Raw genomic sequence first — 15,741 nt, 5'->3', positions numbered from 1 at the left:
GACATGCAAGAAGTGAACGCTTCTGGTCCACAGCAAGGGAAAAGGTTGAGGGATACTCAAGTCTAAATTGAACAGCCCTCTCAACCTATAAAGGATGAAGTGTTGCCATGACAACCTCAAATCTGTTTGAGTGGCTGTATACTGTACTACTAAGACTCTGATGTATGGATAAATCACATCTAGAGTATCCTGTGACTATATCTCTCTCTTTCATATACTGTATAGGGATTACTCCTGATATTGGAATTGGAAAACAAACACTGAGCTGCTACCCTGCATTGTTAAAGATTCACAACCTGACACAAGTCACTGTAAGCATTGAAAATGAAACAAGAATATTAATAGTCTTTACTGCTACTTAACCTGAGAGTGTACCGTTTGATTTAAAGCGCAAATAACATGCATTTTAATACTGCTTTTAATATTTAATATCATATTGTCTATGTCCCTCAAAGTTATTACTTGCGCAAGCAGAGCGCGCAAGTAATAATTTCGCTTGGTCTCTTCAAAGTGACAGCCAGTTTTTTTTCAACCACATTACGTCATCACATACATATACACACCATGTACTCTGGTCCCAGCTCTCAACGATGACGTAATGTGGTATCTTGTCCCAGCAAACCAGGCACAGACTTGCATACATAAAAACGGTTGAAAAAAACTTGGCTGTCACTTTTTGGAACCAAGTAACCACAGTATACTGCTAATCAAATTACAACTACATACTCTGTATGTAGTTGTAATGTGATTTGTAATTTGTAAATCTGTGCCCGGTCTGCTGGGACCAGATTACACAGATGACCATTTCTGATGATGATTTCTTATGTTTCTGGAGTGTATAAAAGTAACGCAAATGTCAAAAAGTTAACCATTAAGCTTAACGTCGTTGTAGTGTAAGTATATAACTAACTAAACCAAACAGGACTTTAGGACAAAGGACAGAAATCCATACAATTTCAGAGAAGAGAATTTATCTACAGAACTGACTAAGCAAGTCACATTGTCAGATCAAACAGGACTTTAGGACAAAGATCTACACATTCAGAGGACCAGTGATCTCGAATATCCTGTAGAACCGGCAGAACTGACTAAGCAAGTCACATTGTCAGATCTGATGGATTAGTCAACGGTATCAGAGGACTTGTTGAGTATATTGACTTTGAGAAAAACGACACCTATGTTACAGTAATACTCGTTAAATTCCAAGACAAAGATGTTGGTCTTAATGCGAAGTCTAATAGTAAATATAAAAATGACCCAGAAGGAGATACGGGAGGCCATTAATTAAGGGTGGGTACTCGGGGACCCCCTGGAAGTGCGCCCCGGAATTAGTTGGTAGTGCATGGCTGGGTGTGGACTGCCCTCCCCCCTGGGGCAGAGGTCTAGTGCATGGAGGGTGTGGGCATGGTAATGTATGCCATACGATATGGGCTATTAGACGAGCATCTAAAAAAAATTGCAATCCATGCTGATGGAAGCACCTTCTCTGCTATCATGTTCCTCTCTCTTATCCACGGCCATAAATATCTCAGAACACACGGCGCTGCAGCGTGGCCCTGACCCCATGCTTCACCGCACCGCGGGAGACTGGCGTGCGTGCATGCGTGCGTGCGTGCGTGCGTGCGTGCGTGCGTGCGTCTTGTGTGGATTAAAGCTGCTACAAGCAATAATAATTGTCATGCCTCTTTTTTGTTTTAAGATATTTTTTGCGGCTTACGCCTTTTATTGGTTTTTTGAAGGGACAGACAGTAGGCTGACAGGAAACGGGAGAGAGATGGGGGAAGACATGCAGTAAAGGCCGTGTCAGGCTCGGGAGTCGAACCCGCGGCACACTGCGACTGGATTACCAGTCGGGTGCCCAGACGGTTACGCCACCGCCTGGGCCATTGTCATGCCTCTTGACGGAAAAGAGTATTTAGCATCGTCTAGTGCAGGGGTGGTGCAACTTTGACGATGGAGAGGAGCCACTATATTTCCACACTCACTCCCTATAGGGCCATATAATAATATAATATATAGCAAAAATAGCCGATCTACAAGCTCAATTGAGCTTGTAGATCGGCTATTTTTGCTATATATTCGAATTGGAATCCTGAAAATTTACATTTTTATGTCATTTCAAATGCCTTTAATTATACGTGTGTTGAAGCGTTGAGCTACTAATTTAGACTGAAGTAATTAAAGCAGGTCATGTTCACATGTGGAATTGTAAACAGCTGGAACCAATATTATATCAGTATTCTGATATAAACCTGAGGGCCACATTAAGTGAAGGTGGGGGCCGCATGTTGCCCCCGGGCCGCCAGTTGCCCACCCCTGATCTAGTGGTTGCTTTGAAGACTGCTGTCAGCAAATGTGTTCTAGTTTCCCTGTGTTCTTATTGGTAGTTGTGATCACATGTCACAAGGCCTTACTTCCTGGTCAGCCATTGTTTTGAGAAAACACACAGTATGTTCTACAGATCTTACAGAATATTGAATCTCTTGCCATCCACCTGTTTTGAGCCTTGAAGAAGCTTTGTCTGTGAGTCTATCTTACATCTCTGAGAATAAGTAATGATGCATATTTTGCTGTTTTATTTTACATTCGTGAGATTTATGGTCAATTGTCTATACCATGCCATTTGCTATTACTTTGCTTTGTCATTTTGTAATGCAGTGTTCTTGTCTAGCTGATTTAGGCATTACATTTATGTTTTATTAAGAGCTTTTTTGTGCATTTATGTTCAGTTTCACAAATTGCTGGAAAAGCATTGTAAAGTTGATGAAGAACAACCTCCAACTCTACGTCACACACGCAGGGGACAGAATAATGATGTCAACATTTGGAATGGCCTTTTTATTATTTATAATTTTTTTGCGGTACTCGGACATGCAGAGCAATGCGTAGAACGCCCGTGACACACGTCTAGCTGCCACCATCTGCATCCAAGGATGTTCCTATATAGAAGCTTTGTCATTGGTCGATTTGCCTGTCTACTAATATACTTCCTGATTGGTTAGTCACTTCGACCGGGTTTCGTTTTCTCCGACCAATGACAAAGCTACTATGGGACCATCTCTGAATGCAGGTCGCGGCCCCCTAGATGTGCCACAGCGCCCCCTAGATGTGTCACAGAGACTACGTTCTTTGTGGGAGCGTTCTACTCATTGCTGGCTGTCTGAATACCACAAAATAAATGAAAAAACAAAGTCATTAAAATGTTGACATAATATTATTGCTTATAGTGGCTTGAACCCCAGCACCTATACCATACACATTGAAGCTGCTGCTTGTTGATTAATTGTCACACAAATAATACATTTGATTAATTATAACGACCAGTCATGGTTCCTAAAACCATTTCGTGTCAAGGACCCCCAGATTGACACTAATTATCCTGCGTACCCCTCATTAGAAAAGATATGCCTGCCGGGACCGCCATATAGTCTATAGCAGTGTTTCTCAACCTTTTTTGTCCCAGGGCACACTTTTCATAGCCTAAAAATCTCGGGGCACACCTAGATATACGGTGTGTCTATATACTGTATATATACACCGGTGTATGTATATAATATATATATATATATATATATATATGAACCCAATATACTTTTAAAAACACACATGACAGCACTCGTCAAATTTAAATTTTAAAGAGAAAGAAATGGACAGAGACAGTGCCTCAGTTTCACCAATTTATTTTTGAAAACTCATACAAAATATAGCACACACATGTTCAATTTGTCAATGCAAAGTAATACTTCTAAATAAAAAAAGGAGTTGTAAAAATAAAATAAAAAGAGAAAAACATCTTTTGCCACAATACAATGGTCTTAAACTTGAGCACTTTTGTACAAAGAAAATCGTAAAAAATAATTGATAAAAAGAAAAGTAAATATGTTTGACAAGTTCTGTCTTAGTGTGAACCTTGAGCTTGTTTTCCTGAACAAATAGTTTTTATCCTGGCTGGGATGCTGGACAAACAGACACGGAGCTCCTCATCAACTGCTCTCAGTCTCTCTCTGTGTTTGTTTTTTATGCAAGTCAGGCTTGAAAAGCTAAGCTCACACAGGTAGGTTGTGGAAAAGGGGAGCAGCACTGCCATTGCGCTGGCTGTGATGGCTGGATATTCTTTGCCAACAGCCAACCAAAACCTGTCCAGACTTAGTTCCTTGAATTTCTTTTTGTATTGATAGTCCCCCTGTATGTCCAATAACTGCTCTCGCTCCTGCATTGGGCTGTTCACGTTTTCCGCGTTCAATGGGTCATGGACCCAGTCAAAGTCTTCGGCGGAAACTGGGGGGAAATAAATTGCAAATTTCTCCTCGAGAGTTTCCAGATGCTCAGAAATGACCCCACACAATTCACGATTGTTTTTGTATCCAGCGTTGCTGCAAGGAAACATTTCTAGCTTGCCCGTGCCCACAACACACCGCCACATGGCGAGTTTGTTCCGAAATGTGTTCAGTTTTGCCGTGGTTGTAAGAATGTTCTCATTTCGCCCTTGCATTTTCCTGTTCAGTTCATTCAGATGGGTAAAAATATCCGCCATGTATGCTAGTCTTGCACACCAGTACTCATTTGCAAACAGTTCGGCATATTTGGATTGCTCAGCGGACAGAAAGCACTGCAATTCCTTCCTCAGTTCATATACACGCGACAAAACTTTTCCTCTGGAAAGCCATCGAACCTCGGTGTGCAACAGCAGAGTTTGATGGTCCGCCTCCATTTCCCCGCACAGTTTGGCGAACATCCTGCTTTTCAGTGGTCTTGCTTTAATAAAGTTAACGACGCTTACTGCATTTTCCAACACAACTAACAGGTCTTTTGGTAAAGTCTTTGCAACTAGCGCCTCACGGTGTAAAAAACAGTGTGTAGCCATGACGTCAGGATTAATCTCTTTCACTCGGCTAACAAATCCCTTGTATCGCCCGGTCATAGCTGCAGCTCCATCAGTGCACACACTGACACAGTCTTCCCAGCTTAAATTCAATTTCTCCAAATATTCCGATGTCACCCGGAAAACTTCCTCTCCTGTTGTATTTCCAGGCAGTTGTTTGCAAAACAGGTAATTCTCTCTGATGAAGTCACCATCCGCGTCACAATCAATGAATCTCACGTTTGCCAACAGCTGTGCGTGTCCACTTATATCTGTTGATTCATCCACTTGCAGTGCAAATTTACCACTCCTCATAATTTTGTGTATGACAACACTCTCGATATCTGCAGACATGTCCTCAATGCGTTAGTGGTACTGCGTATCAAGAGACTTGCCTGCTTCGTTGTGTCTTTCTCCTTTTTTTCTTTCAAACTCACGAAAAAGTCTTTGTCCTTTGTAGCGAGTTCATCATGATTGGTATCAAGGTGACGCTTCAGTTTACTCGGAACCATGCCGCTGTTTGCAAGCTTGAATCCACAAACTATACACAGCGGAATCGGGTACGTTGTATCCCCAGTAAACGTGAAGCCAAACTTAATGTAATCATCACGGTACAGTCTGGCAGTGACTTTCTTTGTAGGTTCCTTGTAGTTGCGTTGGTAGTAGTCGCCGTTGTTCCCCCCGGCGGCGAGGGGCCGCTTGCTGTGCCGTCATCAGATGCAGGTGACACGGCGGCGCTGTCTGTGCTGTCGGGTTCTGGTGGTGGTGGTGGTGTCTTTCTGGAGGGAGCGAAATGTAGAGTCTTCTGGATGCATCTCTTTTTTGCGGCTGGTTCCATCTTGTAGTAGCTGTAGAATGTGAATGCCATGTCTGTGCCCCATTTATACAGTAAAGTTGCCAGGCGCGATTAACATTTCTATGGCCGATGGTCGTTAGAGTCTATTGTTCCGTCGGCATGTCGTTATCGCACGTGTGACAACAACAACAACACAACAATAGGACGCCTAGCTATCGCTTTCGGGGGTGGGCTAGTGTTACTTTCGGTCAAAATCTCGAGGCACACCTAACAGATCAGAAGGCACAGTAAACTACCGCGGGACACAGGTTAAGAAACACTGGTCTATAGTAGCCAGCCCATAGAGCCCCATTGTGAACCCGGACATGTATGTAGTGTGTCAAACTAGGGGGTTTTCATGATGCTGAATCCATTCCAAGCATTAGTTTTGAGAAGAAAAAAAAAACACTCATTGGGCTAAAAACAGCCAATGCCGTCATCACAAATTGATGATGTCAGCACATTTGGGAAAGTGGGCATGGCCGTTTTTTGCATAACGAATGCTTGGAATGGATTCAGCATCATGGAAAACCCCCCAGTTTGACACGTCACATGCTAGATAAAGCATGATGACAATTTGAATATTTTGCCTTCTATAGGTCACGTGTTATGAAAATTGGCTCAACATTGTGCAAGTTAGCATCGGGCAGTTTCTACATGCTGCATGGGACCCATTCTAAACATTTATAACATACATTGTGTTAAGAAGTGTAACTCTGTCTCTATAGCTCCGTCATCACAGTGAAAAGCCTCTCCTCTCCTCTCCCTCCTCCAGGTAAGGCGGTTGGTATCGTGACCACCACCAGGGCGCAGCATGCCACCCCGGCCAACACCTACGCCCACAGCGCCAGCAGGAAGTGGTACAGCGACGCGGACATGCCCGCCTCGGCCAAGCGGGACAACTGTACGGACATCTCCTCTCAGCTCCTCAACAACACCGACATCGACGTAAGGCCCCCCCCCCCCCCCCCCCCGTACACACACACACACACCTTTACATAGATTGTGCATCACATTCACCCATTCACACACACATGCACACACCTTGCATTACATTCACCCATTCACACACACACACACACACACACACACACACACACACACACACACACACACACACACACACACACACACCTTTACATAGATTGTGCATTACATTCACACACACATTCACACACCTTGCATTACATTCACCCATTCACACTCACACATTCACACACCTTTACATAGATTGTGCATTATACATTCACCCATTCACATACACATTCACACACCTTGCATTACATTCACCCATTCACACACACACACACACACACACACACACACACACACACACACACACACACACACACACACCTTTACATAGATTGTGCATTACATTCACTCATTCACACATACACATTCACACACCGATGGTGGTGGAAACCATGCAAGGTACCAACCAGCACATCAGGAGCAATCAGGGGTCCAGAGTCTTGCTCAAGGACACTTTCGACACTAACTCTGGTTGGAGCCCACAGGGTTCGAACTGGCAACCTTGCGGTTACCATCCAGCCACTCTACCGCTGAGCCACCGGCGTGCGTGTGTGCGTGTGTACGTGTGTGCGTGCGTGCGGGCATAATGGCTGACCTGTTGATTCCATAATGTTGATCTGCATACAGCGCAAAGTAACCACAGTATACCACTAATCAACTTACAAATTACATATACATACATATACATAGAGGCAGTTCCTTTAATCCACCCGGCACTGGTATAACTAGCTGGTATAACTAGCTGGTATAACTAGCTGGTATAACTAACTGGTATAACTAGCTGGTATAACTAACTGGTATAACTAGCTGGTATAACTAGCTGGTATAACTAGCTCTCAATGATGACGTAATAAAGATGTGGATTAAAGGACCCAATGCCAGAGTGTAATTGGTTTTCGATGGTGACGTAATGACGATATGTTTTAGTGTCGGGAGGATTAAAGGTAATGCTCCTATGTACTGTATACATGTATGTAATCTGGCACCACTGCCGTATCAGGCACAAGTATCATTACGTGATTTGCTGGGACGGTGCACACGCATCGAATATGCTGGGACGGTGCACACGCGTGAAAGTAAAGTGGTGCAAAGTAATTTTTTACATGCATAAAGTAGAGGCAGGTAGCAATGTTGTCACGATACTGGATTTTCAACTTCGATACGATATTTGGAAAAGTATTGATATTTCGATACCATTTTCGATACCACGCAACCACGGCGATTTCTGAGGGTTTAACATTTATTACAAATAAAAGTTGTGCAGTCTTATGCACTTTCAGATTTTTTTTACATTTTTTTAAATTGTATTATTAGGCCTATTATTATAATAATAATAATAATTATTATTATAAATAACTATGGATTATAAACCAGTATAGGCCTACACATAAAAGTAAAGTTGTGAACAGCATTTAATTTCTTTCTGACCAGTCAACCACATCATCTTGGTTTCTATTCCTTATTTATAACTATACTTATTTATAATCTTTATCATTTATAATTATAAAAAATAAATCAAAATAAATAAAGTTTGATAATCTATTCAGATATTATTCAGTGCATCCTGTCTAAGGCCAGCCTACTCAAACTATTATTATTTTTATTAGTAGTATTATTAATATCCAGAATCACACACGCACTCACGCACGCACACACCCACACACACACACACACACACACACACAGCAACCGATTGCAACGTTAGCTTGCTAGCTAGTAGCTATATTGTGTTCACTGTTGATAGCTTTAGCTAGTTAGCTTATCGCTATGACAGCAACAAGTAAGATTATTGTATGCGGGCTTTTGCAACTGCGTCCTCTTTAGCTCTCCGTGTACATCGGATTCTTTATCTTACATAAAGAAATACGAGCGTTAAAGAAGTTAGCACAGCGTGGAGACAGAACTTGTCACAGAGAGAACAACACAGTGTAGTAGTGTCTGAGAGTGCTGCTGTGCTCTGACTGAGGAGGAGGATTCAGGACTGACGGTGACGGCCCCTCCCCTCCCTCAAGGCTCAGTTTGGAGGGGGCTGTAATCTTTGTGTGCGCTGGGGAGCATGGTCTCAACCAACGAGAGCACGGAGCGGGACAGTATCGATAGTATTGATACTATGGAAAAGTCATATCGAACCGTTTTAATTTTTCAGAATCGATATTTATCGATATATCGATATTTTCGACAACACTAGTAGCAAATAGTTAAACCTAATAATTCAACATTTCAAACGTCCCTTCACAGAGAAAACTGAGATTTGACAGCTTGTAGCGGTCGACAGTACTTGCGCGCTCTGCTTGCGCACTAGTAGGCCATTCACTAGTAGGCCATTCATGGCCTACTAGTGTGCAACAAGCAAGTATGCACTCGACAGAGTGCAGTTCTAGTTTCTAATGGTTCCTTGTCATTTCTTTGACAAGGACTGTCTGTCTCTCACTCTCTGTATTTCTCAGTATCTCTCTGCCTCCCTGCCTCTCTCCTTCTCTCTTGCACAGAGACTTTGTAATGACATCCGGAGAGGCTGGACTGAAGTGGAATCTGTATCATGTCCTTATAGACACTTAACCAGAATTGTTTTTTTCTTCTCTCTCACTCATTTTCCACAGAGAGCCCTTAATGCGTCAGAAAGTACAATCTAAAAGTCAAGGTCAGTCTCTCTCTCTCTCTCTCTCTCTCGTCAGTTTGCGGGTCCTTGACATGAAAAGGTTTGAGAACCACTGATATAAGGGATGTATTGCATGGTAGCTGTCTGTCATTGTTAGTAAGACTATATATTGTGTATATGAGCCCATGAGGCAGCCTGGTAGCCAACACAGACTGACACACTCACACTCACATTAATACGCAGTCTCCGCCTGTGAACCCCCCTGTGAATGAATATGGTGAGAACCTGCTCACTCCATACAGAGAGACTTTCCTGGGGCCATCTCGCTGTCAATGCAACATATCGTCAAGGTCAGGCAGAAATCTTGCTTACAGTAGTATGTCCAAAAACATCACTTTTCAGGAAATGTTCCAGTGTATCCAAAATGTAATATTAGTTATTAGCTCTTAATAATACTTTGCATTGGTTAAATGTTTATAAAAACCCACAGACACACTTAACCACTTTCAATGAGCATCCCTGTCATTACAGGTATAACTCTTTCTAATTTATTTCAAAAGTAGTTTGTATAAGATACAAGGTTTCTGCCCAAGAGCCACCATATGTAGCAGATTTCTATAATGACCGAGAGGAACTATTGCATGTCTGTGAATACTGCTGTTTCACGGTTCCTACAGCGTGTGCTTGTAGTAGGAGATGTTGCCTCTGTAGCAAATGGAACCTCTGAAGCAGAGCGAAAACGCTGAAGAGCTGGCTGATTAAATTTGTATGTCCACTCAGCTGTACATTGAGGCAAAGGTACATCCAAATATAACCTTGTCTGCTCTTCCATGAATAACATTTGATCCAGGACCTGCAGGTCTGTGTAGTCACCTTGACGACTCAGTATGCTGCTGAGCTAATTAAAGTACTGCAATGTATTTTTATTATTTTTGCCATTTTTGTTTCAGATAGGCAGGGGTACATCAACCCTTTAAGCTAGAGACCCAAACGAGACATTTAATTGCATCATGAGACGTTTATACTGTAGCTATTTAAAAAAGAATCTCACCCATGTGAAGTGAGGGGTGCTCTTATCATCGTACATCATCATGATGTCTATTTGCTCAGACACTATGACGGAAAATTCTCCATTCATTGTCAATGGGAATTTAATGTTTGTTTAAGACACAGCTCCATTTTCGTCACCGCTAAACCACTTACAGTATCCCTAAACTTCTTTGCCTTTTTTTACTTTTGAAAAACATTTTTGAATGTCTACATTGACATGTCGTGAGCTTGTAGACTGGCCATTTTAACTATTCAAAAATGTTTTGCAAAATAGTAAAAAAATGCAAAGAAGTTTAGGGATAAGGGGTTTAGCGCTGAAGAAAATGGAGCCCAACGTTTGTGGACGGTAACTAAAAGCTGGATGTTGGAGGGCCTAACGACCCTCAAAAAAATGGAGAATGCCTGAAAGATTTTAGATGAAATGTTTTTCTGAAAATATGTGAAAATCTCCACCAGCCCACAGGTTGAAACTTTGGGGGCCCATCCTCATGGCCCCACCAGCCCACAGGTTGAAAACCACTGTGCTAAACAACATTATCTCCAGGATGTCAGCGTGATGAATATCCCTGGGGACAACTGTCATGTTTTCAGACAAATAAAACAATATAAGCCTGCATTTGAGAGTGGAGGAAACATTTGTTGCATGGAATTACCTGAATGCCCCCTCGAAAGTGAAAAAGTGCTCGTAGGCAAAGGAAATAAGGAATAGACAAATGCAATTATTTTTCAATGGCCCAAGTGATAAAAAAGCAATTCCCATTTAAGTGGTTAATAAGCACACAGATTGGCATGCACACACGCACGCACGCACGCACACCGTTACTCTGTATTGCATATCTACGTTTGTCGCCTGCTGTGTTATTAGGACCATACGTGTTTCTGTTTTAATCCAAAGGCTTAAATCTGCTAACTCTGGCGTGTGTGCGTGTGCGCGCGTTGGTGCGTGCGCATGTGTGTGTGTGTGTGTGTGTGTCTGTGTGTGTCTGTGATATTACACACGTGTAGACACCCCGTTGCTTTGAATTGATCCTCTGCTAATAGAGATTTCCGGATACACACGCTAGTGAACACATTAACACACACACACACACACACACACGCACACGCACTTACGTACAGTACAGTAGTGTGAGGAGAACAAACCGAGCAGCTCACACACTGCTGTACAGTTCAGAATATGATGTAGCCTACTGCTGCAAATGCTATGAGTTTTCAAAGTCGGCTCAGACAGACAGACCTCCTGATGCCATCATCACTCACATTCTATATTTTACAGCTCTTGGAGCTTTGTGATTCATCCTAAAAACACCAGTCATCGCATGATCGCACAGCACAGCACAGCACAGCACAGCACAGCAGATCACCCCCCCCCCAGTATACTTGTTTTTGCCAAATAATTCCTCCCCACACACATTTGTGTGAAGTTACTGCGGTTGTATCTCACTGACTCAACTGCCATTGAGGAGCCCCAGCCCCCCACCAGGAGGATATAGAGCCTTACTCCTTCCACCCACCCAACCTCTAAGCAATTATTGATGGTTAAATGCTGCCAACAGTAATAATAATATATCTCAAATGTACATATAGTGCTTTTTGCAGTTGCAGTTACAGTAGCTGAGAGGAAAGCCATATTGGAGGGGTGGGTTTTGAGAGCAGTTTTGAAGAATTGGAGGGTGCGGGGGCTTCTCTTACTGTACATCTTTCTAGCATTCCGTGGGTGTCACGCTTTGCATAAGGCAGAAGAAGCCCATATTGAGATCACTCGGAAGAGCGCAGTTAATATTCACGCCGAAATACTTAAGTACCAGAGTGTATTTTATAACTTCATCATTAATTAATCGTGATACAATAACATTTAGTAAACACATCCGTAGTGGCTTATCTGCACAGTATTGACCTTTGTTTAGCCCTGGTTTTAGATAGTCACAGTAACTGATTAATTGAGCTATTTACAGACAGTGAAAAGTGTCTTATTATAACCAATTATAGGTAGTCTTAGACTGATGTTAGTGTCAGGTATTAGGTAGTTGTAGGCATAGTGGCTTAGTGGCATATGCTTAGGCATAGATATTAAACCTGAAATAGATTGGAACAAAGAATATACATTTGTTACATTACATTCCCATAATACGTTCTAATCATTTATATTTAACAGAGATAGCAGGCAGAGTACAGTATAATCATTATTTACCATTTCCCCGTCCGTGGTCCCTTTCTTCTTCAGTTGATTACTGAAGAGGCAATCATCTTTGGTAGAATCTGGTTATTACACATGGTGCAAGCCCTCTTAAAACCTCTGTTTGTGGAACACTGCCCTGAAGGCCGGTCTTAGTGGAACCCTCAGCCATTGTCCATGTTGATCAGGAAGTGAATCACTCACATGTGTTCACCATGTGGTTTACTTTGAGGAAATCCCTTATCAGCTCCCCTGCTGTGAGCAAGGCCTGTTTGGGGAAGCTCTTTGAGGAAGGACATTTTAACCCCCTCATAGTCCTATGTCTGACTGTACTTCAAGATTATCGATCAGTTCAACCCATGACATTACTGCTTTACAATAACTAGCCCTTACCCGTTGTGAGATATTTGCCCCCATCTTGTGGCCGTGGGGGGTACTGCGCCCGGGCGCATTGCCCATCGTGTGGTGATGTAAAAAAAATATTTGTACAGTAAATATGACAGTTGCGTCTGTAAAAAGTAGCCTAGCTGGATTCTGGGAGCTTGCAGAATTTTTTGGCATGGAGAGATGTGTGCTAATAGTGTGGCTCGGTCGGAGATAGACCACGGCTGTAAACGGCTGTTTTTATTGCAGTCAATGATGAGATAACGTGCTGTCAGTGACAGACAGACATTCAGAGATGTAAACGGCTGTAAACGGCTGTTTTTATTCACTAATAAATTCATTATTAATCATTAATGTGTCAAATGGAAAAAAGGGCTCCGTTACGCCCTCCATATAATTATGGTCCATGCCTGTGTGAAAAGTGGGAGTGATTCGTGCAGTCAATGGTGAGATAACGCGCTGTCAGTGACAGACAGACATTCAGAGATTCGCTGAATTATAGTATGATGATTAGACATTCAATGGGACAGAGGTGTCCCATTTCACACCTCCTTGTCAATTCAGCAATGCCAGGGCCTGCTTTGGGGTCACAGGCCCAGTGGCAGTTTAGTAGGCTACTGAGAATTATTGGCAAATTATGCAGTGCACATTTTATTAATAGGAATCCAACGCCGGACTCCATTCCCAGCGGCACACTTACAATATTGCGGAGTCTATTCCACAGGTTTGGAACAGCAAAAGAAAAAGCCCTATTGTCCCAGGCACGGTACTTGGTCTTGGGGACCTCCAGGAGATTGGTATTAACCAACCTGATCTAGTCGGAGGAGGTCGAAGAGCCAGAATGTTCAGACCGGGCAGCTTCAGGGTGCTACATATCTCCTATAGCCAGCTGAGAACCATCACTAATAATATAATAAACGGAAATGATATACTAGGATGCAAACATCAAGCTGAATCCTCTATTATTTATTTCTCAGAGGGCTCTTCTCTCCTTTTATCCCTGCAGCGAGGAGCCCCCATCTCCAAAGCAAGCCTAATTTGGTTTGCCCGGGTTCCTTCATTTAATGAGCGTGTGCATGGCTTTGATTGGGGCAAATGTCTCATCATAATCCCTTCATTCCCATTCCCCACCATGTCTGACTGCAGCAGCCTTTCGGCAGGCCCAGGGACAGGAGACAGGCCCCCAGCACAAGCTGTGGGCAGTAGGTGACGGGCTAAAGAGGAGCCAGAGAGGCCCTGCCATGGGTGTCACTCATGATGAAGCATGTCACACACATGGCTATACTGTCAACGTAATCTTCTAATGACGTGCACAGAGCAGTGAATGCTGCTCCAGTCTTCTAATGACGTGCACAGAGCAGTGAATGCTGCTCCAGTCTTCTAATGACGTGCACAGAGCAGTGAATGCTGCTCCAGTCTTCTAATGACGTGCACAGAGCAGTGAATGCTGCTCCAGTCTTCTAATGACGTGCACAGAGCAGTTAATGCTGCTCCAGTCTTCTAATGACGTGCACAGAGCAGTGAATGCTGCTCCATTGTTGCAAAACAATGCTAAAGCTGAACAATGTCCAAATATGCATGACGGCCCAATTAGACTCTCATGTTTTCCTCTCGCTCATTATTCATCTTTCAAATGAATCAATGACAATCAATGTGGCATGGCTATTGTCGTAACGTAAACAATGCAGTCATCATCAAAGTCTGTTATTCTGTTCAGTGACCGATTAATACACAATGGACGAGGGGCTAGAACGATGGACAAAGTAGATAAATATGCTGAAGTGGAAGACGTGCACAAACGGAGTGCAGAGTCTTTAAGACCAAGGGGCACAGTAAGCATGCAGCCAAAGTGAACAGCTGTGGTGGATTTACTGTAATAGCAGTGAGGGCTTCCCGCTCCAAGCTTTTGGCAAGATAGTCGCCACTTAGTTGTTAGAGAAGTAAACAGCAGCTGTTCTATTCACAGTTGAGAAACAATGATAAAAGAAGAGTCCACTGAAAATGTATCGGTCAATTTGTATTTAAACAGCTGACTTTATATGAATGCACCTCAAACTTGTTCTTTGTGTATATGTAAGCACTGCATAGTGCAATGTGGCATGCCTCACAACCAAGTATAAATCACCCTTCATAATATGTGCTACCATTGTTTCACTTCTTTTTGTCCATTGTACATATTAAGATTGACTAAATAATGTGTTTTGCAATAGAAATCATTTGACAGTACATTTAGTTTCAAGGAGAGTCTCATTCCGTTCAATTAAATATGGCAGTTCGAAAATAATTGATTATAATCAATTCCAACATTCGACATTGATGCAGTTGGATAGTTTTATAGTTTTAGATCAATGCATCACAATGCAATGATGCATTTTCACTCCCCTAATACAGTATATTATTCAATACAGTATTACAGTATTTTTCTGACTGGTCTGTGTAATATTAGATAAAGATTCATTCAGGTGTCATAGCAGGAACAGCAGTGGGAATGAAACACAGGCGATGTGTACAGCACAGTGAGAGCCTTTTTTATTTGTCATTAGATACCTGATGAAGGTTGTGAGACTGAAACTCTGTAGCTTCATAAACCTTTAAGTGAAGACAGTGTTCCGGAAGTCCTTTCTCTCATTATTCACAGTGGTTGCCTGCTCCGACGCACCTGTCCCTGTAGGTGTGCAAATTAAAGGACCTTTTTCCTATCGCAACAGCTAAAATAAAAAGCAAGGCTTTTGCACACCTACAGGCGACAGGTGCATAGGAGAAGGACAACCAACGGCCTGATGTACTGACAAAGGAAATAA

At 42.6% G+C, this 15,741-nt stretch overlaps 1 protein-coding gene across 1 annotated transcript; it reads right to left on the bottom strand.

Moving 5' to 3' along the window:
- Positions 1–3,898: 3,898 nt before the first annotated feature.
- On the bottom strand, positions 3,899–5,215 carry LOC308323290 (zinc finger BED domain-containing protein 5-like; the record flags this gene model as incomplete). Its single annotated transcript, XM_080775012.1, has 1 exon — positions 3,899–5,215. One exon carries the CDS (start codon positions 5,213–5,215, stop codon positions 3,899–3,901), a length of 1,317 nt encoding a protein of 438 aa, XP_080631138.1.
- Positions 5,216–15,741: the final 10,526 nt, after the last annotated feature.

This window comes from Protomyctophum bolini, assembly GCF_963924005.1.
Source record: "Protomyctophum bolini genome assembly, chromosome: 11".
NCBI classification, from domain to species: Eukaryota; Metazoa; Chordata; class Actinopteri; order Myctophiformes; family Myctophidae; genus Protomyctophum; species Protomyctophum bolini.
This window is presented reverse-complemented; position numbering and strand designations above follow the sequence as displayed.